Source organism: Falco rusticolus, chromosome Z (genome assembly GCF_015220075.1).
Source record: "Falco rusticolus isolate bFalRus1 chromosome Z, bFalRus1.pri, whole genome shotgun sequence".
NCBI lineage: Eukaryota > Metazoa > Chordata > Aves > Falconiformes > Falconidae > Falco > Falco rusticolus.
The window spans coordinates 12,269,511-12,297,248 of record NC_051210.1 but is presented as its reverse complement, the minus strand read 5'-3'; the positions used below and the strand labels follow the sequence as shown (position 1 = coordinate 12,297,248).

Sequence of the window (27,738 nt, the reverse complement as noted above, 5' to 3'; positions counted from 1 at the left end):
GTCATAGTGGCATGATGGTAGAACTGCTAAATGAGAAAGATAGCACAGGTCATTTTGTGCTCACTGTGCAGATATCCAAGCATTTTTAGCGTTTCAACATTTTGCAGGCCAAACAGAGCTTCCTCTTTCTTCCCACAGTCTTGGGTAGTTGTGAGTTCTTTGCTTCAAGTGAAATTGACACCAGTGGTTTGAAAACACTGAACTATGCTCTTGTGGCCACAACCAGAATGAACTATGCTTATTTAAAAAGAAAAAAGAAGAAAATAACCTTATGATGTAGGAGACAACTAGCTCACATTACAGTAAAACAGCAGAGGAAGGTGCATGCTTTCCAGTTTTGTTCTTCACGTTTGGCAGAGCTTTTCAAGCCTACCTTCCAGAAAACAAGGATACTCCTTGTATCCTACAGAAGCCCTACAGAAGGCTGCTCTTAACTGCTGTTTCTTGAATAGACTTAACCAGTGTGTCCCAGTTATGGAAGTCACACTCACCGCTCACTCACTAGCACTCCTGTTCTGCCAGGATAATGCACATCCCTGCCTCTGGCTATATTTCGTATCAGTGATGAGGCTCTGGGACAACTGCTTCTCACAGCCAAAGGAACTAACCAGCACAACCTGTCCTCAGAGGAATATAATTTTCTCTGGTACTGAAGCATCCATCATATTAGGAGAACTTTTAGCAGAGAAACAACATTTGGTGTTTGGGGATGGGCTGCGGACCATGTGTAATGAAGGCAGTCTCATCTTTGCCCCACAGATGAACAGTCTACAACATTTCTCGTGTAGAGTGTGAACACACCCTTTTCCACCTTCTCCTAACTGGCAGGTTGTCTCTGAAGGCAGCTGATGGCAGGCTTCCACCTTCTTTACTTCTGCACCTGTAAACTGCAGCACAAGGAAAGGTGGCCAGCAAACGTTGTAGTAGGAGCTCACAGGGGTTAGGAGCTACTGTCAGGAAAGGAAAACCAGAAACAGGAGGCAAAGACTGGAAAGGAAAAGGAAAGAAGTAAGTAGCATAACCTGCCACATTTCTGCAAGAGGGGCTGCATTTCTTCCTGCTTTGGATGCAGTGAGGACCATACTGCAGGCAGGCAAAGGCAAACAGATACAACTCAGAGATCTACCAGGTGCGGGACCAGGCCTTTGGCCTGAATTTCTCCCTTAACACCAATTGGCTTTGTTGCAGGGGAAGGCAGTGAATTGTAGCCTCGGGGCTGCAATTCACTGAGGCAAGTTTTTGGATGAGATCTTAGCAAACATTAAATGAACCTCGCTGCGGATTTTCCACTTTTGAAAACGTTAAGGCTCCATGCTTGACAGGAGTTTGCCTGTCCATGTAACATGAGATGCAGGCAGCTGCCAGTGGTCCTGCAGGCTCCTCTTTTTACTCTGTCAATGTTATGTTCATGAGTGTCAAAGAGGAAATGGAAGTTAAAAGGAAAAAGAAAGTGCCCTATGGCTTCAGAAACATCCTTTTTCTACAAAAGGAAGTAAGTACGAAAAATAAAATAATAACAATATCCCCAAAAAGACTGATTTCTGCAATCATTTGTTTGGTTTTTTTTCAAATAATACTTGAAAACTTTTAAGGAAGGGAGGGAAAAGGTGAACGCCAGGACCATAAATGCAGAAGGATATGGAGGGACCTGTGAGGAAGGGAAGTGACACCAGCAAAATGTTGGTTTGCTTTCCCTGGGGAACTCTGCTCCTGGAAATGCCTAACGTAGGTAATGAGTTGGCACAGCCACCACCCTCACCAAACCCAGTTGTCTGGGTTTGGTGGCCAGGGGACAGCACTGTCATTTTGGAGGTACAGTTCCACTCAGGGAGGTATAGCCCACTGTAGTGGGGTGCAGTCCACACTTCTTGCTTGGCAAAGAAGAAGTTGTTTCTCCTCCCCCTAAAGCAGGGCTTTGCGTAGAGCTGCTGCTCAGGACCCCACAGGCTGGTCCGAGTCAGCCTGGATGGGTGAACCCAGGGACGTCCCCAGGTGCACCCCTCAGACTGACGGGGTGGCCACAGCCCTCTCGTACATGCGCTCCAAGATGCGGTGGATGCTGGCAAAGCCTGGCCGGTCAGCAGGCAGCTTGCTCCAGCAGAGGCGCATCAGGTTGTAGAGCTCCAGAGGACAATTGTCTGGGCAGGAGAGTACGTTCCCATCCCTCACGTAGTAGATGACCTCTTCATGAGCCATCCCATAGTAGGGCTGCATGCCATAGGAGAAGATCTCCCACAGCACCACCCCATAGGCCCATACATCAGACTCTGTGGTGTAGCGGTTGTAGAAAATGGACTCAGGGGGCATCCAGCGGATGGGGATGGCATCGTTCTCATTTGCTTTGTAATAGTCAGCCGAATACATGTTCCTTGAGAGACCAAAGTCGGCTATTTTGACTACCATGTTCTCCCCCACCAGGCAGTTCCTGGTAGCCAAATCCCGGTGGACAAACTTGCGCTCAGAGAGGTACGCCATGCCTGCAGCCACCTGCTTGGCAATGCAGAGCTGGCTGGTGCAGCACAGCGCCAGGGGGTTGGAGAGGCTGATCCGTGCATCCAGGCTACCATGCACCAGGCTGCAGAGGTTGCGGGGTGAGCGGTCACGCAAGTACTCATTTAGATCCCCATATGCCATGTATTCAAAGAGCAGGCACATTGGTTTCCCAACAGCACACACACCTGGAAGAAGATAGACACAACACACCGGTCATTTGGGTAGCAAAGTGGGCTCTGCTGTGCAAAACCAAAAAAAATCCAAAAACACTTACACAAAGGGGAGACTTTCAACAATGCATGATGGGACGGAAAGAAAGGTGAAGCATGCAAGTGCCACCAAGTTTGCATGCATCCCTTTGTGTCTTTGAAGCTCCTTCACCAGGGATCTAATGCTGAGCTCTGTGGGAGATGCCAATAAATCATGCAGTTGCCTGATTTGTCTGGACATCCCAGGAAAAAGATATACATTTGGACCTAGGATTAGTTAAGACCCCAATCCTGCTTAAGCTGGCATTAATGTAAGTATTACCTCTCCCCGGGTGCAACTGGAAGGACAAACTTTAAGAAAGTAACCTTTATCATTCTGATCCCTGCACTTCTTAATTCTTTTGTTTGTTGCAATTATACTTATAATGATATGGATGTAGGGACTACACATATGCAGGAAGACTTCAGGAGTAATCACAAGGGGCATGTTCAAGGCTTCAGTGGGTTATCTGAAACGCAAAGACATTCCCACTACAACTTCTTCTGGATTTTTCTTTTTTTTTTTAACATATCATGCAAAAAAATGTTTGTTGCAGAAATTACTTTTGGCATGACAGATACTAAAAAATTAAAGAAAGACAAATTAAAAACAGACATCAGGAAGGAGACATTTACCACATCTAATAGATGCAGAACCTAGTCCCAGTGAAGGACACATGCCTGACCCTACATCAGCTTTACCTGGGGCCAGAATCAGTACAGGACCCCGCTCCCATCAGTTTTACAGAGCATACAGTGATATGGCAAAAAATATTTGTCTGCTTATTATTAAATTGCCAACGATCAAAAGCCAGCATTTAAAATGTATGTGTTTTGCTTTCTTAGGGCCATCATTTAGCAATGGTTCATCCAACTTATTGTGAAATCTGAAATTCTTGTCAATGACCTAATACTTGAATCTTTGAGGAAAAACAGATAACTGTTCCCAGTGTGATAAAATCAGGATCTGACAAGCATGAGGAGTGTATGTGAAAGTTTTATCATCTAAGCTGTCTTCAACAACATGGCTGTTTTCTCCACACTCCCACAATATGAAACCAGTTTGTTCCTGTACCTTTGCCCTTTCCGGACCTAAAATGTGTTGACAATAAACACAATGTTTATTTGAGTTTGGGGCATTTCCTGCTTTTCTTTTCTGTAGCCAAAGTACTTGTAGCAACCCAGCTTTCCCAAAAATGGGATTTATCTATTTCCAAATTTTGTGGAACCTCCTATTGCAATGAATTATGATCTCAGCTGCCTGTTCACAGGGTTCCAATCTGCACACAACAACTTAAATCAGAATTGCTATGTGAAGGTGGCTAGCAACATCCACTTCAGTCAAAAACTGAAAACTGACTGAATTAAAATTTGGTTAGCAGCTTTCTTCACAGAAGAACACCCTATTAGCCAAGCTACATCATTAAGACTTTCTAAAATACCCAATAAACTGGGGTTTCCTTTCCCTGGGAAAGGAAGGAAGGGATAATTTTTGCAGTTGCCTTTTTCTGTTTGTTTCATTTTGGTTTTTTAATGCTAGTGCGTGTTCAGACATCACAGTTTTAAGTGGGGACCCATAAAAGTAACAAGACTTGTTCCTCGTCTTTTTTTAAGTATCTGAAAAATAAATCACAGCTCCAGGAAGCTCGTGCCTTCCCTGAAGATATCTGTGCCAATGTTATTAAACTGGAAGCAGAGCTAGGCAGCAAGATGGTCAACAACGTACTCAGTGCAGGACAAGGAGACTCCATTACAATGCAACATCCTTTTCATTCACACAACAGTATCAGACCTACATTTTGACACTTGTGACAGACATTTCAGCAAAGCATGCACTAGCACATCGAAAAGCTCACCTCTTTTGCAAGAGGCATCTTCTCTCACAAAAGAGACCAGCACTGCCATTTGCATTAAGCGCCAAGCCAGTCAAGCATGTGTGTTTGCACCTGCACCCCCAACAACCCCACAGCGGATTTGCAGAAGGTGGTACCCTGTACGTGGGCATTCAGATACCTAAAAGTTTGACGATATTCGGATTGTCAAACTCTGCCATGAGGGCTGCCTCCCTCTGAAAGTCAGCCTGCATGTCTGCAGATGCTTCTTCCTTCAGCATTTTCACTGCCACCATTGTAAAAGGCTCATATGGCAGCAGCCCTGGGGCCCTGCAGGAAGAGAGGAGAAAGGGAAGCATCAGTGATGGATGCATATGCACACTAAATGTAGGCTCTGTTTCTGGTGCAAATGGACAGGCTGACAGAAAAAAAAGAAAACAAAAATGAAAAAGTGGAAGGCCCCAGCATCGAATGAAGGAACATGAAAGACCATCTTCACCTCTTGGGCATGTCTGCATTGCAAAGTACAGAGACATTTAATTTAATTGAAGGAGGCTAAACCCAATATAGCTTTTTTTTTGGCCACTGCTCTTTCTGCATACAGACTGTTCACCATGATTGGTAAAGAGATAAACAAATAACAGGGTGGTGAGCAATAGCATCTACCTGGGTTGGTGTCACATCAGAAACTTCATGGAGGTCAGGATGGACTCTTCAGTCCAAACAAGTTGCTTTTGAGGTGTCATGGCTGAGCTTACCAGACTTAAAAACAAACCTATTATATATTAGAATGTTGAAAGAACCTCTTTTCACTGTGTTTTGTCCCATGCCTGGCACAATGATGGTATTGGTACATGTGGCTACTATTAGAGTGAAAGTAACCATTATAGTAAGCATGTTTCCATGGTTTTGTAAGGAAAATACCCTTTTGCCACTGTTGGCATATGTGTGTGCCTGTAATTCAACAAGTTATTATAAACCCGTGAGCTAATTCCAGCTGAATTTAATGTGCTGGAGCTGAGGTCTAGGAAACAGCTATGCTCCTGCAAGTGGAAGCAGATGACAGGACAGAGGGGACAAAGTATACGTGTGTCCTGTCTGAAGAGCAATGTAACGTGTGAATACACCCATGTTAAGACACTGGTGAATCTTCATCTGGAGCTTAGGGACACAAATCTATCAGAAACAAAGCCTCCTGACTTAAAGCGATTACAGGCTCACTTTGTTCTCTTATCCACAGGTCACTGTGCCCTCAACAAGTTTAATTACATGGGCTTGCCAAAGATTTAGAGGTAGCTATTGCCAAAGAAGAGTAACTTTCCACTCTTCAAAGATGTGTCAAACCTCAGATGTCCATTTTGTTGCCCACGCAAATTCTTCCCAGGGGTCCTGCAGTTAAAACGCACTCCTTACAGGTAGCCAGCCAGAGCCCATGGAGAGTGACGTGCATTTACGTGTCATGTTACTACGCTAGCCCAACTGCCCACCATTGCTCAAATACCAGGTTATTTTACTGCTCTGTAGCTCCAAGAGGAGGTTCCGATTTCCAAAGCAAACTTCCAGTTTCCTTGTCATCTACTCCAGACATATGGCTGTCACAACAGTTGCACTTGGATGCTGTAAATGTCAAATGTCAGAAGATGGCAGGGTGCCCATCAAGAAAGGAATCTCACAGGTGGCCAGATCACAGCTGAGACACTTGGGTGAGGCGGTCTGGCAAGCCAGAACAGAGAAGCAGACTCCACACTTGTCTACTACTGCCTTCATTTACAGCAAAATGTCTTCCTTTTTTTCCCCCTGTGCTGGCAATGAGGTTCCAATCTAGTAGGAGGGGAGAAATAGTGGCATCTACCAGCTTCTGCCTAATCTCAGTCCATGAGCAAGTCAGCAGCAACTGTCTGCAGAAACCGGTAGAGCATTTAAAAGTAAAATGAGGAGAGTCTTTATCTCTTCCAAACAGCCTCATCGTAGATTACCACTCATCACTGGCTAGCAAACCTAGTGCAGACCTAGTGCAGTGCCAAAGCAGGGGCAGGCACAGCCCTGTTTCACATTCTTGGAAGAAAGAAACTCACCCCAGGCTAACGCCTGAAGTACATCCATCCCTCTACTCACCATCCATCTAGTCGTCACTGAAATTCTGTAATGTAAATTAACCTAAATGTAATTTAGGTGAGATTAAGATGCACAAAGCCTTATAATGGGCCTTCAGGCAACAGCAAATAATTTCATCCTTGGTAACTCATATGTTAATTCAGCCCAGTTCTTAGCAGACCTGGGAAAACCACACTGACCCACAACAGAGGCAGACTCTGCAGTCTTGGCAGAGAGCTGTTGAAGTTGAACCCTTTGGTGTCTAGAAGACAGTCTTTGCACAAAGGGCTAGGGGGCACATCTACGCAGGAGCAGTGGGAAGCTGCTGCTTTTGAAATTAACCAGGAAAATTCAGGCAGCAGATCAGCACGTGGCGTCCTTTCTAGAAAACAGGTAAATGTCTTCTAGAACTGGGATGCATCAACAGAAATTACCTTGGGTATTCTCTCTCATTATTATCTAAATGCTTACGAGAAATGTCCACGGTGCACAGGATGGACAGCAGCTGTCCTTGCCTTCTTCACCACCAATGGATTTGTACAACACTGGCAGCATTTGGCTTTTAGGTACCTGCCGTTCAGAGAACTAACCAGCGGTGCAGTTAGGGATTTCACCCCAAGCCTACCAACAGAGAGTCTGTGTCCTGTCCCACATTTTCCTTAGCATCACATAGCTTCCATATTAGACATTAAATGATGCAATTAATACCTACTGAGGCTGGTGGAGACCAACCTTTACCCTGTCCTTCGAAAAAAAATCGTATGTGGGCAGGAGAGTGCTCTGAATTGCTAGCGGCTTGTTGTGTTGTGGTTTGGAGAAACATGCTTTGCATTTGGAAACAATATGAGACTTCTGTCTGAGAAATTCTGACCTTAGGAACAGCTTGTCACACGCAGAGATGATGAGGTGTGCCTTTGCAGTGGGGACCTAGCAGACTGCTAAAAAAGACCCCCATACCCAGGATTTTAGGCAGTCCGGGGCCTCGGGCTTAGCCTGGACCATACAGCTCCAGCTCTGAGAAAAAACTTGCATGCTGGTCTGTGTTGAACTGTACAGGGCTGGTGCTCCACTGGTGGCACGTGGGGCCAGCATGGTCTTCCCACAGGCAGAAGACCCTAAGTCAGCTGGCACAACCCAGTTGGGACAGACCCGAACAAGGTCTTGAGTCTTGCTTTAAGAACATCTTAGGATAACTGGTTACTTCCTCATCCTTTCCACTGTGAAGCTGCCCCCAGTGAAGATGGCAGCCTCTCAGGAGAAGCTAGTAAATGATAGCCAGACACTTCCTGTCCTAACATGTTGCTTGACCCAGGAGTGAGTAAACACTGAATCAGGACTCACAGCAAGCCAATTGGCAAAGGCATCACTGGCACCATGTGCATAGCTGTGTTTACAGGAGAGGGAGAAACATGAGACCAGTAGAAGTAAGAAGGTTGCTAAACTTAGCTTGAGATGTCCATTTAACACATGTAGACAAGTACATATTATCCATCTGAGATGGGAAGGCAACAATAGTTGTGATTGTTGCAAACTGGAGGGATACACAGCTGGCACTACTGGATCAGCAGTCTGCGCTGATCTGCCAGCGGTGCACAGAAATGCCGTGCCTTAAATGTTTCCTGGAAATATAAGGCCTTGAAGGGACTTTGACAGAGATATTAATAAAAATAAGGAAGCCCTTTAGAAGCAATATTTCTGGGGCTCCTTCCCTGAGCCACAGACAGCGGACATTTCTCAGGGTATGGTACTCTTCACTTTGCAAATGCTGGCTAAGAAGATGTGTTGCTTCTCCCCCCTGTCCTTTTTCTCCTGGTTTCCACTAAAAATAGCAAAAAGGTTTAATTAAAAGAAATTGCAGCACTGGGAGGGATGAAATCCACATGAAAGGTCTTTACACCACTTTAGCACTTGCTTAACCCAGTGCTTTTAGTAACACTTGAATGCCCTTTGAGAGTTCCTGCTTGATGTGGGTGAGAGTCATTTCCAGCCCAGAAGGGTCTGTGCAGCACTTAAATTATAATGAAGATCGCAGTACAGAGTCAAAGACTGCCTGCCCTGCTTGTGCACCCACGGTGTGGTGAAGACGCCTGCTGTGCAAGCAGGAAGGTGACACTCTGCAGGGTGGCATCCCAAGAGTTGTGCTGAGGTTGGGATGAGGGCTGCACTGTGTTCCTGCATTGGTTAGTGTGCAGCGCCCCGAGCGCAGCTGCGGCACAGTTCCTGCAGCTTTGTTCTCGTTTCAAGCTCGGATGCATTCGACTTTGCCATCCAGGCTAACAATCAATCACAGGCTAAGTGTCTGCAATTTTCCCACTGCGTGCCCTTCAAACTTTGTTATTTTTAGCCCTCTCTGTATTAATGAAAAGTATGCCTTCATTTCTTCCATTAGAAAAAATGCATCCCTTCATTAGAAAAAAAATCCATCAGAGCTATTGAAACTGTTTCCCTGCTCTAACACATTTAACCTGTGCATAACTCATTTCTTAGCAGATACATCAACAGCATAACTATAAACATTAAAAGTATCTGAAATTATGACTGCATTTTGCAGGACAGTCCTTAGGGTCCTTTGTCTTTGAAGTCCATGGGACTGGTTCCACCAGGCAGGTCTTGGCCCAGTGGGACTTTGATACTCCCCTGGGTTTTCTGAGGTCATCATACACTACTCCAGATAGAGCTACAAAATCACCCACATCCAAGACTTGTTAACTGTAAAGGACAAAGAAAACTATCTTGAGTAAACATGAAACTGGACAGTCTGTCCACTTTCCTTCAAGAACTTGGGGGTGAGACTTTCTGAGGAGTAAAGTACTGGCCAAAGACTGTCCTGAAGAAATTACATGCTCTGTCAAGGCTAACTAGACACTCTCCATCCACTTCAGTCTAGGCAGCACTGGGTTCATCTCTGGGATTTTCAACGAAACATTTTTCACATATGAAGAAGTGTATGGTCTCACATCCCATGAGATTTAACAGAACTGGGATCTCATCTAATATCTTAAATTTAAAACAGGCAACGATGGCTGCAAACTCTAAGAATAAAAAATGAGTAACTAAAGGGGGGACACACAAAAAAATAATGTTGGCCTAAGTAGGTTGGGTATTTAGGAGATTTTTGGTTTGGTTTGGTTTTGCCACTGAATCAAATGGAAACCGGGTCAGAACCTAACTGTAGCATGACATTTATAACGTAACATTGCCCTCTGTGGTAATTACTGACCAGTGTTGTCATTATAATGGAGGATACCACACACAGACAATTTGCAAGTACTGGGAAATGCAGGAATTTCACAATAGGTCACATGTCACAGGCAATACTCTTGGCAAAACCAGTGATGATAAATTTAGGTAAGCTTTTACACCAGACTTCAGTATGTCAGTAAGACATTACATATACTAGAGAGAAGAACAGGAAGGCCATTTGTGACAAAAGTTTAATATCAACAGGAAGCAGTGGACAACAGGAACAATTATTCAAGCTTGAGTGTACTGTTTGGTACACATGCATTTGATCTTGATCTGAGTAAATGAATAAATGATTTCCAGTGCCCAGATAAGTTGTTGTCCAACTGCCAATTTTTCCCAGGTACCTCCAGTTAAAAAGGACTCATACAGGCTGCTTACCTTGCTTGGAAGACTCTCCCAAATGCTCCTTCCCCAATATCTCTCACATATTCAATGTTGTTCCTGGGATACTCCAAGCTGAGCAATTTTGGATTGAGGAGAAGGGGCATCCGCTGGTACATCGGGTTGGGATGCAGCCGGTCCAGCAGGAGTTCGGAGGGCAGAGTGGTGAGCGTTGGTGTCTCTGAATCTCTGAAATGACAGAGCAGTTTTCAGTCAGTGTGTGCACAGCCTTTAACTGGGAGATAACGATCTGCATTTCCTCCAAGGCTAGTTTCTTCAAGGACGGAAAAGGGAGGTGCAGCCGAGCTGTTGAAAGAGCCTTGCAACAAGGTGTCATGCCATGTCCCCAAAACAGTCACCAGACCAGCATCTAGTCTGCCACAAGGACTTGCCAGAGCTTGCACTGAGCTGCCACAGGCAAAGGGAGGGCTGCTCACACCCTACCAGGCATTTGCAGGACTGTGCTCTCAGAAACAGGCAAGTCCTCTTTCAAAGCAGAATTTGCTGCCTTAAGGCCCAAGCCTTACCTTTTTTTGGTTTTCCACTGCTTTCTCCGACGGCAGCAAACCAGTGTGACAATGCCGAAAATCACAACCAGGGCAAAGCTGGAGATGATTGAGATGACAACAGTCATGGAGTATGTAGGGGAAAAGGTAGGAAGAGGGGGAAGATTTGGAGTCTTTCCATTTGGTTTTCTTGTTCCTAGTGATAATGAAGCTGTAATGCAAAACAAATCAGAATGTTATGCCTCTGCTAGTTTATAGGGCTTTCTCTAACAAGTATTTACAGAGTCAGACTGATGTCCTGGAAATTACTGACATTACAGATACAGCCGTATGACTGCATGAGAGGACTATAGTAGGGAAGCCTGGTTTGTAGGAAGCAAAACCCATTCTGGTGCCAAATGCAAAAACCCAGGATCTGGTGAAGACCAAGACAGAGTCCCCAATGTGCTGCAAACACAGTTCTGGTAAGGAATGTTTGCAAGAGTTACAGATGAGAGTTCACATCTGATGATCTCAACAGTATTCAAATATAGTAATGTCTGCAGAGAGAAAGATCAATGGTCTACAATATAGACCACAGTGTGTTATCATGTGTCCTAAAAGGAATCTGCAGGAAGGAGAGTAAGACCAAGTAAGTACACAGTGATACTTTCCTGAAATATCCCCTTGCCTCAACAATTTGCATCTGTGTCTTTATGGGGCAAATATGGTAAACTAGTGTAAAATACATTTGGCTGTATCATTAGAAAAAAATATAATATTCAGGTACCTACCTGCTGAGTACTTTCTGTGACATTCTAGAAAATACTAATCTGTACATGCAATGATCAAGAACAAAAAGAAATTTAAACTGTTCTTTTTAAGGCCAGCTAAACTAGTACTGACTTGTGTTCCCTTAAGTTCACGGTACCCCTGTGTTCTGTGCAAGCATTCTTATTTCCAAACACTGAGATTCAGAAACTGTTCATCTTGAATGAAAAATGTTTCAAAAATTGTTCTGTTTTTTGAACAAGAAATAACAGAAAGACTTAGTTTCAGCATCACAGAGCAAAGATGTTTCCATCTTTTTCAGATTTGTTTTTAGTTAGAATAGTTTTTTATTATTGAAAAAAAACTGCCAGAAGCAAAACAGCTTTGGAAAATAGCCCAAAACCCTACTTTCCCCTCAAAACGCAGTGTGGCAAATCCATTATTCATAATAAAACAGGAAATTTTATTTCATCCTTTGGCCTTATAATCTGGGGCAAGGTGCTCAATTTGCCTGTCTTCATTTTTCCATCTTTAAGGCACATGTTATACCTTCTGATATAAGATGCTGAGTGAACCCGTGAGAAGAACCAGGACTGGCTGAATCCAGAAGACAGAACAGATTGGTGAGGCCTTGAGCACTCAGGATGCAAACACCTTGCACGGCCCCAGAACAACCACTGTGTCAGTAACCATAAATTGCAATTGCCTACCATCTCCACAAGGAGACACGCTGCAGTATTCCCAGATCACAGATGGGTCTCTTGTGTAGCACCAGGGACGTTCGTTCTCACCTCCTGGGTTGCGGCAGTAGTTCTCAGCATCAGACAGCTCAGGGAAAACCTGAGGAGTCCTCCTGTGCAAGTGGGGAGCCTTGGGAGAGGAAGCAAACTGGATTAGCGTTTTGGTGTAATTTTTTCCTGCGGGTGTCAATAAAACAAAACAAAACCAAGCAGCAAAGAAAGGCAGAGGTAAAACAGCCTTTCAGTAGTCTGTCAGAATGACAGAGAACATGTCTTGCTACAGGAAGGGAAACTTGCAGATTGAAACAGGAACAGAGTGTGAAACACCAGTGAACTCAAGAATGATGGTAACCTGTCCCCTGCTTAGCCCTTCCACTGGGAGTGGGCTGCTCAGCTCTGGGAAACTCTTTGGAAAAGCAGACCTCAAGCATGGCTCTCCATTTGGCGGGACTCACACTGATTCGTACCTGATCACTCCACTTCTGGCAGGGAATACCAGAGGCTGTGACGTTGGCCCAGCCCTGGTAAAACTGGCCATTGCCTCTGTAGCAAGTTCCTGGAGGAAAAAAACACCAGCATGGGGGTCAAGGCATCTACAGACCATGCCCTGCAGCAAGAACTCACAATAAACTTCATGTCATTACATGAGATCATGAGGCAATTAGCAACAGATCTGAAATGCATAGAAGAACCAGACAACGGCAGGCAAGGAACTGCTTAGCCTCCTGCACATACTTAATGGATTTTGACCTCAATACATAAGATCAAATCCGGTAAAATGATCACATCCGTTCCAAAGAGGGAACTAGAGCTCTTTCAGACTGAGAAAACAGGCCGTGCACCTGCAATGGTTGTGTTGCACTTACCCAGTCCACAACACTTCCACACAGAAAGTGCAGAATAGAACCACAGTGAAGCCACCCATGCCAAACCAAGGCAGAAAGCAAACTGCAGCACTGGTTCCATGATTCTCAGCCTGCACTGTTACAGAGGTGCTAACAGGAAGACACCCACATTCCTGGGGTAGGTAGCAGAGGGCTGGGATTCATAAAGTCCTATGGTGGTATCTCTCCTCCCTGCCTCTGTGCAGTGCTTGTCCTCTTAGACTGAATGTTTGGAACCAGCTTATGTTTTCCAGCATGCATGCATGCTACGTGTTTTAACTTATGTTCACAGATTGTCCTGTTTCTCCGGTAGGAGGAACATAGTAAATGCATCGTGATGGCTATCTGCTCTTATTTTCTTGCATCACCCTCTGTGCTCAGGATGGCAGTTATGAGTCTTTAAAAGAGCTTAGCTTTCTGAACTTTCACCAGGCACCAGGAAGTACACATGGGTGACTAGAAACCCATAACAACATTTGCTCCAGGTGAGTGAACTCAAACATAAGAACAAGTTCTTGTAGTCCAAGGTACCCAAACACCTCAGTATAGGAATGGCCATGGATGTCACAAGCCATTTAATCCACCACAAATGCAAAGTAAAATGCTCTAACTTGTACTTCTTTGATTGATATGTAAAGCTACCATGTTATGTCTCACATCCACAACAAGCTAGCAGCCCCCACATGACAAGAACTTGTAGTTCTGTAGAGGTGAAAACTTGTTAAGCTGCCCTGGAACTTAGTTGTGTGTCTGAGCTCAGCATTTTAAATGTCTCACAATCAGAGGCAAGGAAAGCAATGATTGAGTACTAACCAACATGAACAAAATTTTGCACACATCTGAAATAAACATTAGTGTGAAATCTTAGAGGAACCATGTTGAGAACTTTAGGGGCAACAGCAACACTGAGGAAGCAACCTGATTCCATAGTGGCCTGGGAAATGTAGATGCTCTCATACATGATCTTACTACAATGAGGACAGAGGGAATAAAAAAGGTGGCCAAGTGGTCTTTAATGACTAATTTTGATGGGCAAGCTAGAAAACATTTTGGTTCGTGCTTCCCAAACCTTTGTGCACATAACAGTGGGAAAAAAGAGGGGCAACACTGCTAAAATGTTACGGTTATGTCTCCCTGATTCATGACTGAATAGTGCACATCTGTGCAACGCCACCCTGGGAAAATACTATGAAAGCTGAACAAAAAGGTCACACATTTACACAGCAGATACGGGCCATGTCCTGAACTTGCAAACACCCAAGAGGTGGCTGAAACCATTCTGTGAATACACCACTCATTTGCTGGCATTCCTCTCTTGTGCTTCTTTCCCTAGGGAGAAGATAGCTGCAGCTGTGGTCTGTAAGCATTGGGCAGCAATGCTGGAGTGCCCATGGATTGCTGAAGTGCCTGTCTTCCAGGTGTGTAGCACCAAGCACCTGGGGCTTGGGTGGCCTGGAGGAGCCAAGGCCTTCCCATAAAAGAAAATTCCCCAAAATTCTTGTTTACACTTTCTTCGCTTTCTCTCTCCGTGCAGCACTGCCAGATCTGGAGACTTAACCTGCTCAGAAGCATGGCAGGAGGGAGGTTCTGCCTTTTTCCAATGGGCCAAGTTCAGTGGCTGAGCTTTAAACTTTTTGTATGTCAGCTGGAAGACCTGCGTGTGTATGTTTCAGCCATGACCAGCAGCAGGGCACGAGGCTGACACACATCAAAGCAGCACTGTGAGGGACAGCTAGGTCTCACCATTTGTCATGGTGGGGACATGTGAGAAACAGCCAGGCTTCAGAGATGATTGGGAGAAGAGTGTTGTGGCATTTTGGGTATTAAGGTCTTTCAAGACCAACCTGACATAGGTAAGCACATCATTAACAGCATATAGGGCTGGAATTACCTTGATAGCAGTTTCCCCATGCCTTGGATGTGAAAGGTCAGACATTCCCTGGTAATATAACATTAATCCAGCCAGCCAGGACCAGAGCAAACCACAAAAATACTGTGCAAGATGCATTCTCAAAAAAGAATATCATGCCCACCTCTAGAAACACAGAGTCTGGAGCAGTCTACTTACTGGTTATATTCTCCTTCTTAAAATCTGTAAAAAGACAAGACACAATGTAAGGAGGGGTTTTCCAGGATGTAATATATCTGGATGCTTGTTTATGAGTGTGCTATGGGAAAAAGTTCCCTCCCAGTGGTGCTTAAGCAGCTTGTTCCTTTGCAATGGCACCTGAATGGCAATTTTGACATCATTAAGACTGATTTTGGCAATGAGATTGTTATGACCCTCTCAATAAGGAGTCAGGCCTTATTTACATAGGGGATTTTTCCTGCAGCTCAGCTGAACAAGACAGGCTGATGCGGCTGTCATAGTTCTGTGCACAGGCACTGACAGGATGGTACCCACCACCAGACTTTAGTTGTAAATTATGGATTACATCCTTCCTCCCACTTCCCTTACTAAGAACACAGCTCTCCAGACAACAGGCATCGTGTGCCACCTTACCAAAGAAAGGGATGTGGGTGCAGGTGCTGGGGTCCTGGTGCAGGCTGGGCAGCCTATTGCATTCAGGAAGATTGAGAAGCATCAGTCCTGGCTTGTAAATCCCCTTCTGAGAGTTTTCCTCCATTGAGAGCCATTCCTTAAAGCAGTAGAGATCCTTTACAGCAAGGCAATTCTCTCTACATTATTTCGCAAAAAACAGTGAAATACAGCAGTCAATGGCTTGTTAACAATGGCTGCACTTCGCAATGGTGTGCAGGGGTTACGCAGGCTGACAGAAATCCATTACCAGGCTACACTTCTTTGAGTCAGACTGTCTGGCTCATGTACCATAAAGGAAACTCTGTATAAAATGTAACAGGTTCCTTTAGGAAACCCACAAAGCTGCACTTTTAATGAAGCAGGGTTATGCTCAAAACATAACACACACCACAGTCTGTGAGGAGTTCATTCATATCTTTTCCTACAGATTTATTGCCATCTTCTATTAATAAACATTATGTCTTGGAGTTATCTTAGCTTTTTTCCAGTACATTCTAAAAATCTCACCCGTCTTCTGCAAATTGCACATTAACATGTCATCTACAAAAGACAGGAGGTGAGCTGCAATTCTTAACCTTTTAAAACTAAATATTTGCCTGTATTTTTAACCTCACAGAATCACCCATCCAATTCTATTCTTTTATCCACAAAAAGTATTCAGTTCCTTTTTATCTCTCAGCTGTGTGCAGCAAAATTCTTACAGTGCCTGGTAAAACAAGATACCTAACTATCTCCTACCTAGTGTATTACCTCCATTTACCTCCATAACAATGTGAAACATTCACTGACAAGAAGTGCTTTGGATGTTTGAATGTTACTTAGGTCAGAAACTGTTCATGAAGAAGGACAGAGCAGAAATACCTGCTCTGGGGGAGGAAGACACTGTACCATACCGGAAAGTTTGAGAAAAGTTTGAGAATGAAGATTTGTTGCATGAGTGAGTCAATTTATCAGTGATTTGCTTATTTATGTACTCGTTCGTGAGAGGATGAGTCGCAAAACCATCTTTGAGGTCATGTGCAGAGATTACTTTTGCTGAGCTCAGCTGAAGTCCTTTGCAGATCCACATCCTTCCCAAGTGTCAGTGATGCAGAAAGGTACTGCTGGGGTCTATGGTGAAGGTTTCAGCCAAATTCAACACCTCCTGTGTTGATGAAGTCTCTACTTATACAACAGCTTTGGCAAGAGCATATGGCCATGAGTTTTGGTAATGACTACCAACACCGCAAACCCTCCAGCGTGCCTGAAGGATGGAAGCCATTGGGAATTCTACCAAGGCAGCAGCTTTTCTGCAACTGCAATGGATGCCCTTCAAGTCTGCAGGCTGAAGCCATTAAAGCCCAGCTGCCCCATGCTTGGTTTTAGCCACTGCTGCTTTATTCCTTCCTCACTTCCATAAAAGCCAGGATGCAGCCAGATGGTGTAATTTATCTTTTTTATGTTAAACAACATGTGGAATAGGAATGACCTTCTGAAGTAAAGAAATGTTTAGCTAGAAAAATGAGAAAATCTTGCATTTGAAACACTGATTGACACTTGGGAGATCTGGATTACATTAGCTGCCTTCAGTCCTGAAGCCTGAGCACCCTTAAACAAGCTCCTTATTCAGTGTGCAATTGCAAAATGGAGATTGTTCCTCTGCAATCCTGTCCGCTCCAGCATTAAAGGCAGGTTATCTTCACCTACGAACCCATCCCAGGAGTGTGGCAAGGCAGCCAGAGGGAGGGATGATTAGTCTCCTTGAGCTGGGTTCATACCATCATTATAACACTTAATCCTGACCAGCAAGAGCTTGATGAGATCATATGCAAAGATTGCTTCAGATTATTATTAGAAATCTTATGTCATGTAAATGACAGATGGACAAAGAATAGTAGTAGCAAAAGAGAACAAGTGGGCCAGTAGCATTTTAGGCACCACAAAGAATTGTTTAAGAGGAAATGGAGACACACAGACCTGACCAAAGTGAGAAATTTCCCAACACGAGTGCCCACTGCAGCCTGGTCACTTCATATCAGCAGTGGTTGAAACAGAAATTGAGGGGATTTCTTTTGCCATCACAGAAGCAGCCAGTGGTAAAAGGCAGATGTCATCAAGAATTCTGGGATGAGATATCACTTTCCCATTAAAATCAGAAAAACTCTAATTTTAATCAAATTGCATCCTAATTCACTTTAAGTGGATTTTTTCCCCATGTTGCTTTCTTCTGTTTCACTTCATCTTGTTTAACCTCCTAATTATTTTTATAAAAGCTTTATTCAGTCTGCTTGTCAGTTGTTATTCTTGCTAGCTAGCTTCCAATCCAAAATTAACATAAAAAATGACATGGGGAGAGAAAAAGTGGTGCAGAGAATAAATAACAAGACAAAACCACATGGAAATATGTCAAGGGAAATACGTCCCTCAAAAACTGGGAGAATTCTCTGGCCTCTGAGATAGATTAAGTATTTCAGCTGAAAACTGGCGTAGTCTAGCCAGTTTCTGCAGAGAGGTATGAAGTTGTCAGTTAAAAACAGATAAGATAAATAGAAAGTAACCAAGGCCATGTGAAATGTGTTCAAGAACCCCAAAAGGTCTCAGCTGTTCAGAAGTACATATTAAATGTCTGACTTATCACAAGGAGTATTGGGTTAGGGCTTTGCAAGAACTCTTGTCCAGCTGAAGTCTTCTGGGAACAGGAAACGGGAAGGATGCCATGCCAGGGCTCTTGTCATGAAGAAAGCTGAATTTAAATCTGCATTAAAACTACAGGGGAAAATCATTACAGGGAAAAAAACATAATGCTGGCTTGTGGATTTGAAGAAAGATGATGCCAGGCAAGTCCATTAAGATTTAGACATATTTGCAAATGATATGCCTGTTAGCTCCAGATCAAGTGCAGATTTATGCTGATTTATGTCACTCTGACTTCAGAAGTGCCCATGAAGTGCAGGCCTTCAGACAAATCACCATGAGCTCTGGTCCTGCAGAGTCACTCATGAGCAGAGGTAAATGAAGCAAGACCCAGATCCCCCTAAAATGCCTCATGGAGTGCTGTGCAAAATCCTTAGCTGACAAATGTGCTGTGCATGTGTGGCTCAGATATAAATACTGTCACACATCTTGAGAAAAGGCAGAGAGATCATGTACTGAAGGGTGCAATGACAAAGAGCAGAACAACAAGGCAGCAGGGAGGAGTTTGCCAGCAAAAAGCAAGTTTCAGTACTTGGCCGCACAATTATCTGTGGATACTTGCACATAATACTTCTTTCATACGATATATGCAGCTACTATGCTAGCATAGACACCAAACAGAGAACATAATGTATTGTCAAGCTTCATACTGGGATTTTCCTCTGTCCCTTCATTTTAGAGATACTGAAGGAGGACCAATGAGAAAGGTCCAGATTGTGAAGACAACATGTTTCTGATTGTCCTAAAAAAGTCCCTACATAACTGGAAAAATAATTGCCAGTAAACTACATCTGGCCCAAGTCCAGCTGGAAGCATGCTTGCCATGTCTGCAGAGAAGACTTGTATTTTAGTTGAGACACTAGACTTGGGACTGCTCTCCTGATAAACACAAATCTGAATAATCTGTTTTAAGATGTGGTTCAAGGAGGACAAGAGCAAAGTCCTGCACTTAGGCAGGGATGTCAGCTGCCTAAACGTGAGATGGGTAGTGACCAGACAACAGTCCCTCCAGGGCTGAAAAGGGATATGAATCAGTTGTGGCCAGCAGTTGTGTTAGGAAAAAAGAAAGCTTCACCCTGAGACATCTATGTGGGGCTGTCTTCTGCAAGGCACACCAAGCAATCATCATTCCATTATAGTTAACATTAACAGAACATGGGCTGGAGGCTGTACATACATACTTAGTGCTTAAGGAAAGATGAAGAGCAGAGGCTTCAGAGGCCAGAAAAGCAAGAGCTATGATCAGAGCTCAGAAAAAAACGTCTTTATTCTAGTCTGGGAAGTTGGGGAAGATGTAAAATCTCACTGCAAAAAGGAAGGGAAGAAATACATCTCCATGGCCACAGTGGAAGGACAGAGAGCAATGAGGGAAGGGCTGCTCAGAAGATTGCACAGGGAGGGAACAGTGTCCCTGTCACTGGGATGTGTTGCACAGACACCTGTCAGCAGTGGATTAGCTGTAGTGGGAGATGCTTTGGACTTCTCAGGGTCCCTGCCAGCCCTGTTTCTATGCACATTTCTCTTCATACAGGAGGACACAAGAGCCAGATGGGAGGGAGGTTTGTTTTGCTAGGTATAATTACACTGGCAGTGTCTTTGGTGTCACCTTTTTTTGTTTCATCTCTGTCATGACAGGAAGAGCTGAATGTTTAGTGTATTGCCTTGGTCAGATTTTTTGCACACACTGTAACCATATTTAGTCAAAATTCCAAAGAAGCAATTACATTTGACAGTAATAAGGAGTACATACTGACCTAGTAAGATTTAACTGATAACAATATGTTAATTATTTAAATCTATTATGTCATTCAAATGGATATTTCTTTTCAACACTGACTGCTAAAAGTCCAACATAACACAGATGCCTGGGTCTGAAAGTCAGTCTATGCAATGAGCACAGAGAGAGCTGGATCATGTCATCTTTGTGCATACAGAGGAGAGAGCAAAGAGAAAACCCATGCAAACCCAGAGGGCCCATTTTCGCTCTGCGTTACTGCAAGTCTGGGCAGACCCTCACCACTTCCCCGCTGCCTACACATTCCCATTAAATTAAAGTGAAAGATGAGCATTTTTTTTTTTTTCATTTACCTGCACACTGGTTTTGGAGCTGGCCCAGCTCCTGAGGGATTGCACTCCTGGAAGATGTAGTTACACAGCAGAGACTCAGCAGCCGGTTGGCAGAATGAACTCACCATTTTCAGTTCAGTCCAGACAGTGTGCACAAGCAGCTCTTGGGTCTCCTCTGGGTCAGCATAGGAGGAGTTGAAGAAAACAAGAGCATTCTTCGCCAAGATAGCATTACAGACCTCACCTCTGTACGTGCTGCAGTAGCCTGCATCACCCTTGTACAGCTTGCTGTCAAGGACAATAGCATATACACACGGTAAGTTCCCAACCCTAAACAGTTGCAGGAGCAGGATGTCTAGGCTCTGTTTCTGAATAAAATGGCATCTGTAAAGCTAACAGAGGGCAGAGGAGAGGGTAGATAGTTATGACTACTAAAAATACCTAATACCATCCATGAATGAAACTTCTGCAAGGAACCCCAGTGTGATCTCAGCACCCTTCTGGAAAGCTCCAGAGCTAAGGCTCTGGCCAAGAGTTGCTAGCATTATAAGTGGGCAAAAAGACTGAATGATCATGCACAACTGTGACCTAGCATGGCCGCTCACCCTGCCCCTAGGTCCTAATGGGAAAACGTTTTGTTTTCATGCTTCCCTGCAGTAGAGATCAGTGGTGCTGCCTGCTGCAGACCTGTGATAACTCAGGATATTTTGCTGTGCTAACTAGCAACAGTTTGATTTTGGATGGATTCAATAAGCAGGAGCCAGGAGAGTTCCACCCGACATGTGCCAGGAAATTCTTCCCAAGATCAGACCAGCCAAGATCCTACCTGCCCCTCCTCAGCTCCTACACCCCTCCCAACCCTGCTTCTCTTCTACATGCATTTGGGTGGGAGAACAGAGAGGTAGAGGCACAAGACTGCAGTTTTCCTTTTGATGCTTCCCTGCAAGGTCCAGCTTCTCCTCTGTTTGCCATATCTCCCACTTCGAAAACTCCTGCCGCAAAGCATGGGGCCAGAGCTATGCTGGAGCAATAAAAAGCACAGCAGGGTCAGCTCCTTTCTGGGCTGTTTATTTATCTTGCCTGCATTTTTTGCCTCTAGCAGGAGACAGATGTCATCCCTCCCTCGCCTTCTTCCCCACAGCCATCAGAAGAGAGCAGTAGGGCGAGGGCATGCACAGGTCAGCTCCCATGGCCACCCCACGGCAGCAAGGTCTGCGGGTGAGGATGCGTCCTCTGCTCAGGCAGCCTGTGGGATGCAGTGCCCTCAGTGCAGGGGGAAACTTGGGAAAACCTCCTCCCCTGTGTGCAGGAGACAGCTGAATCGAGGAAGGAGGAGGGCTGGGTGCAGCTGTCCCCACTGCTCATTCGGTCAGTGTAGCTGGGGTCAGGGAGTTCAATTCACAACACGCCAACCATTTGGAGCAGCCAGCAGAGTTATTTGTATCTTTGACTTTTGTTTTTTTCCCTTGTCCAAATAGTCACCCATTGTCAACCCTGGGGGTGCTTGCTGTTTTTCTATAGAAAGCTGGAGGTACATGGACAAAAGATTATATAGGATGCTCAAATGTCTGCTTCTCAGATCCTGCTCACTCCAGATGACATTCTGTGGTCCTGGTTTATCTGCACTACTTTGGGCTCCGTGTCAAATTTTTTTCAATTATTTTTTCATATATGTCACATTGGCTAAAATATACAGGAAGGCACCAATTCCTTGAGGTAGTACCAAAACAGCAGCGATGCTGTGACACCCTGCATCACCCAAGGCTTCATGGACACCCCTTCATGTGACACAGGCACCCTCCAGCATCCTGCACCAGTCCTACAGCCCACAGCCCGTGGCATCTCCCTGGCACAGAGCAGGTTTCCCCACAGCACTGAGCTGCTCCCAGCACACTGCTAGAGCTGTCCTTGGCATGGCAGAGGTCACATTATTCACATTTTCCTGATGATGCTCGTTGTGCTTAATCTGAAAAGTATGTCCTTCCTGAGCCCCAAGGGGCAAAAGAGGGCACAAGTGTGCGTGGGGCACCTGTGCTGCTGACTTCAATGGGCTGCAGAAGCAGTCTGATGAGCCATCAGTGCTAATATTTGTTTCCTTGCTTTTTTAAAACCTGCAGGGAAACATGGACCAGGCTGCAATGGAGTAGCAGACATGATTCTCACAACACCTTGTCACAGAAAGGGAATTCCGTGCAGCAGATGTTGAGAACAACTGTAGGACAAAAGGGCTGAGCATTTGATCACTGTTCCCACGCCTGTCACACCTACAAGTGCAGGTGTAAGGCATAAGCCTACCATTGTTATCGGCTAGTCACTAAATCACTTACAGACTTCCTGAATCAATCTTGCAATCCCCTGTGAGGGAGGCAAGGGCCTTTGCAGGGAACCTGTGTCAGCAGAGTGGCAAAGTCATTTGCTCAGACTTTCTCAGGCTCTGCTCTTTGAAGGCCAGTAGCTCGCAGCCCTCCTTCCAGGTTAATCCTCTCATTTTCCTTCCAGACTCAGCTGCTAGTGCAGCATGTAGAAATACGCTAGAACTCTAAAAGAAAAAGCCAACCAAACTGTTCAGTATTCCAAAAAATACCAAGCAAGACTGCATGTATGATTACATCACATCACAACTGCATGTGTGGCTTTAGCCATCCATAACTCTGCTTGGAACCGATATCTAAACTTCTCTTGCCCAAACCTGGTGATCACCTAACCAAAATATATTTATTATTATTTAACTTGCAGTTAAACTTTTACCTGTAAATTTATAAGGTCAGTGCAGTTGCAGATGTGTAACTGTGAACAGAATTTATTCCAGAACATTCTGCTGACTACCATGTTTTAAACACCCTTACTCCTGTGCAATCCACTGCTTGCTTTATACAGAGGCATCCTTATCTATCTGGGCCCAGTCTCCAATCACACCTGTATAAAGTTGAACGTCATCTGCATGCCTAGCACCCAGAAACCCACTCCCTTCATATAAGCCCAGTTAACCAAATCTCCTTTGTTCATCATTCTTCTTCTCCCTGGCCCAGAGAAAACTCTAAGGCAGCCACAGAAAGTCATTCTTACCTCCACTCTGCTGACAGGCACCAGAAACAGGAATTGTGATGAACCAGGAGAAAAAAGAAATGAAAAAGACATTAGTAACACTTCACTGCCCCCTCTGAGATATGGGGTGTTAAGATTGTCATGCTAGGAAATCTGTGTGAGACCTGTAAGCTGTCTGAAAAGGATGCAGCTAAATTCTGTCCTTAATTTTGCACCTTCTTGTGGGGAAGAAGAGTTGAGCAGCACAGGATGATGTATGGGGAAATGAAATGAGGAGGAGGAAGTGGACTGTTGGATGCAGTTCTTGCTGAGGTGGACCATTGCACCCCAAACACTTTTACCCATATCCTTTGGATCCTACATAACTAGCAAATAGCATCCTCTATTTAAGTTACCCATGCACCAATTACTGCAGGCAGCAGATGGGAGAAACCAGGGGTGGAGGATCAGCACAGGCAGATGGCCATGCCCCCCACTTGCAGTGCTGTGGGGAGTTGGGCTGTGCTGGCATGGGGAGGAAGTGCTGAACATTAGCCAGGGACGAGGACACCTCTGCCCTGGGACCCTTGGGAGCTGGGATGAGGCCAAGGCAGGCTCCTGCTCAGGTCTGGGGAGCTGCTGCCCTCTTGCTGAGCACACACAGCCTAGAAGGGAGCAATGCACCTTTTCCCACCAGCCTAAAGCATCTGCCCTCCCTACTGCACCTGTACCTCTGTTTCATGGGGCAGAGCCTTGCCTGGGCTAAAAGCAGAAGTGAGGATGTAAAATACAGTACCAGGTGCTGAGTCTTTTAGAGGGCAGAGCTTGCTGCTAGGTTTCAATGCCCAGTGTAAGAAAGGGCATGGTTATTTTCCCAACAGAAGCTGAGGCACAGAGAGAGGGGCAGGTGGGTGCCTGCTTAATAGCAGTATCACCTTATGTCTGGAGTCCCAGATGATTCCTCTTTCCTCTAACTAAGCACCCACACCTTTCTCTTGGTGTGACAAATGCTGTCAGCTAGCTTAGGCCATTGGTATTTCTCCTCTTTTGGACCATCCTTTCCCCATTTGGAGATGTCCCTGGGAGCAGAGGTTACCCCAGGCACGGCGGGCTACTGCTCTTACAACAACCTCTCTGCTTTCTGGATGAACACCCTGAGAAGCCAAACTGCTCACAAAAGCTATTTTCACCTTGCTGTTAGGTGATACCAGCACTGGGTCATGGCCACAACTTCCTCTGTATGGATGAACTTACCAAGTGTGCTTCTGGGACACAAAGTACAAGATGGCATCAAACATTCAGGAAGTGACAGTTGTGCCAGTCTCCGAATTGCAAGAATATATGAGGAAATAGCCTGGTGGAGGGTACACTTCTACTCAAATTTAGCCCCCTGCACAATGTCAGGTCTCCAAGGTTTTCCCTCCTCCTGTAGAGTACTTAATACCCCTTCCCTCTCCCACCACAGGGAAGCTAGAACTGCAATTGCAAGGGTAAAAAATTAATGACCCCTTCTTTCCCAGCATACCTGAAATGCTGATGGTTGCTGCGGCTTTTGCAGCTCCAAAAGTTTTGCTGTGTTTGTTCATGGCAAGACAAGTGAATAGGCCAGGTCGGGTGACATACACCTGCAGTCTGGAGTCAACCACTCTGTCCTTGACACTTTCGACTATAGACCCTGCAGAAACCTAAGACAGCAAAAAGTCCAATGGAGTGCTATTTCCAAAAAAGGCAAACAAACCGACAAACAAAAGGAAAAATCTAAAAGCATCAGCCTCAAACATTTAAACTGGCAGAGGAAGATGTAGCAAGTAGGTAGAAGTGGCAGAGAACTAAAGGTGCTGGTGTTATTTTGGTGCTTTCATAGCAGCTGACTTTGCAGACAAAAACAAATGTTAAAGACCTCTCGTATTTCACATTTCAGCAATACTTTTGCAATTAATTTTCTGTTCCAGAGGGCTTCAGTCTCAGCTTTGCTCATGTCATTGAGTTGGCTAATTACTCCAGGACCTCTACTAGTAGACTTTTTGCCTGTTCATGCCTTAGCAAGGAAACGCATCAGGTGGCTTTGTAGATCCTGGAGTTACAGACGGAGAAAATAAATAGTTGGGAAGTTGTTGATTCTGGATTAATATAACCACTGCCACACTTCCAAAGCAGTCATGAGCAAAGCAAGTGCTGTGACTCCAACACTTTGGCAGAAATCTCATAGATTTTCTTATCTCACACCTGGAAATACGGAAAGGGCTGTAGCTGTGGTGATTTTGGCCAGCTCTTTTCCCAGATCAGAAATTTCCAGGTAAATGAGCTTGGAGCCTGCTAATTTTGGCCAATTGGTCTTGATTTTATCCTCAAATCTTTCCTGCTTATATGGAATTCATTAAAGTAAGAGGTCCAGCAAGAATCTACCTTGGCAAAGGCAGTGGGAAGGAGCAGCATTGTCTGCTCTATGCTTCATACTAGTAGGAATCATCAAGTGTAATCCAAGCAAGATGTGGTTGCCAGTGGGTCCCACCAGTGTGGCCCTAAGGACAGTGAGAGTTGTCTCCCTGGATCAGTCCCAGCAAAACATTTTACCTATGCATCTATCTGAGAGGTTGGAGGGATCTATCTGACTTCCCTGGAGATTAGTAGAAACGTTATTTCAATGGGTTCTGTGTCTGTTCCCAAAGTATTAACAGTAATCATTGAATCAAGAAGGGAAGCATCAGTGCTGTATCATGACTTTATTAAGCAGATTGGTTTTTCTCTGAAAAGAAAATGCTGAAAATAATATACTTGTTTTGCCTCACTCAAGCTCAACTTAGAGTTGTGGTGAGGGAACATGCATGGGACGAAATCACTGAATAACTAGACCAACACAGTTTGTAAATATTGTATCAGGGATGGGTGGTATGCCAGTCACTTTGCAAATGCAGGGACCAGAGGTATTTTTTGGCCTTATGCTGTGAAGTCAGTTCAGGTGGATGGGAGCTCAGGAGGCTTTTTTCACAACTTTCTCTTTTAATACAGTGTTGGTCAGATTGATTTTTAGAATGTTTTTCTCCTCAGAAACTAAGCTCCTCAGCACAAAGACATTTCTGGGATCTTCCTAGTGGAAAGGAGGAATTTCTTTACAGGCTGCCCCTGCCTCTCAGTAACCACCCAGGAGAAGTGGCTGCTGACCTCAAGCCACTTGCACTGATCCAATCTTCTCTCACTCCCTAGTCTCAGGCCTGGGGCATATCCCATCCTCCTAGCTCCACTCCCAGCAGAACTAGACTTGTGTCTGACGAGCACAGAGAGCTAGGATTGCTCATCCTGGCCTTTGCCATGGGAGGAAAAGGGTGCTCAGGTAACTGCAAGCAGTACAAGCAGTATGTGTGCTCACATGCACTGTGGGCAATCTCAGGTGAGTGTCACGTAGTTGTGCCTCGAAGTTCCACACTGGCCAGCTGTTGTTTTCTCTATTAGGAACCTCAGGCTGTTTTCGTCTGTTAATTGATTCCCTTCCCTTTTCAAATATGTTCCCTGAGATTTTGTTTCCAACCGGTCTTTTTTTTTAGCCTTTAAAACATTGCCTCAGCCATCACTGAAGCAGAGATCTTTTCATATCTTCACACCTGGATCAATTACTCTTTGTGGTGTGGAAAACTACAGTTTAAGGTCCATGATACCCAGTGGTGCATAGCAGGAGGAAAAGGAATTGTGTTTCTGTTTAGGTAGGCAAGGCAGCTGCTGAGCAGAGGAGTTTCCATCCTCCTCTTCAAAGGCAGCTCAACAACCTTCAGTAGGTTCCTACTCTTTAGACCTCAGGACAACTACAAGCTGGTGTTCAGAGACTGTATGGCCACAGTCATATTGCATCTTCTAATGACTCACCATTGCTTGCTTGTGAGCCAGCCCTCAAATGCACGTGCTCCAGTCCACCCACTTCTTGGCCTGACTTTCCCAGAGACAGGCTTTCTTTAAGATCTCCTTGCCATATTTAAAATGAGGCAGTCTAAAGCACCACTCTCCTGGGACTGGGCTTTGCCTTGCAGACAAGAGTGGGCAGAGCAGATGGCCCTGAGGGGGCTAAGCATTGTCTCACAGACAGCTCTGTGTGGGAGTGACACACCAGAGTGTCTTGGCAGAGTAGAGGTCTGTGCTCCAGAAATACTCTGCCATTGCCAGGGATCCCAGATCAGAACATTCCTCAATGGGGAAGAAGTCTTCAATAAGCACCTGCAATTGTCTCAGAATAATTATCACCAGAAACTACCAAGGACTCACAGGGCTC

General features: G+C 44.8%; 1 protein-coding gene across 5 annotated transcripts in view; it reads right to left on the bottom strand.

The window, feature by feature from the left end:
• Window positions 1–2,001: 2,001 nt before the first annotated feature.
• MUSK (muscle associated receptor tyrosine kinase) overlaps window positions 2,002–27,738 on the bottom strand; it is a 54,140-nt gene continuing 28,403 nt past the window's right edge. For 2 of the 5 annotated variants that reach the window (XM_037373926.1, XM_037373929.1), the window contains 8 exons: window positions 25,006–25,165; window positions 23,523–23,529; window positions 20,478–20,744; window positions 15,678–15,853; window positions 10,822–11,011; window positions 10,292–10,483; window positions 4,755–4,903; window positions 2,002–2,678 (listed from right to left, as the gene is read on the bottom strand). In XM_037373926.1, the coding sequence (XP_037229823.1) occupies window positions 2,002–2,678; window positions 4,755–4,903; window positions 10,292–10,483; window positions 10,822–11,011; window positions 15,678–15,853; window positions 20,478–20,744; window positions 23,523–23,529; window positions 25,006–25,165 (1,818 nt within the window). Of the gene's footprint in view, window positions 2,679–4,754; window positions 4,904–10,291; window positions 10,484–10,821; window positions 11,012–12,260; window positions 12,421–12,757; window positions 12,847–15,242; window positions 15,267–15,677; window positions 15,854–20,477; window positions 20,745–23,522; window positions 23,530–25,005; window positions 25,166–27,738 lie in introns of all 5 variants that reach the window. The other 3 variants (XM_037373925.1, XM_037373927.1, XM_037373930.1) reach the window with 3 other exon arrangements.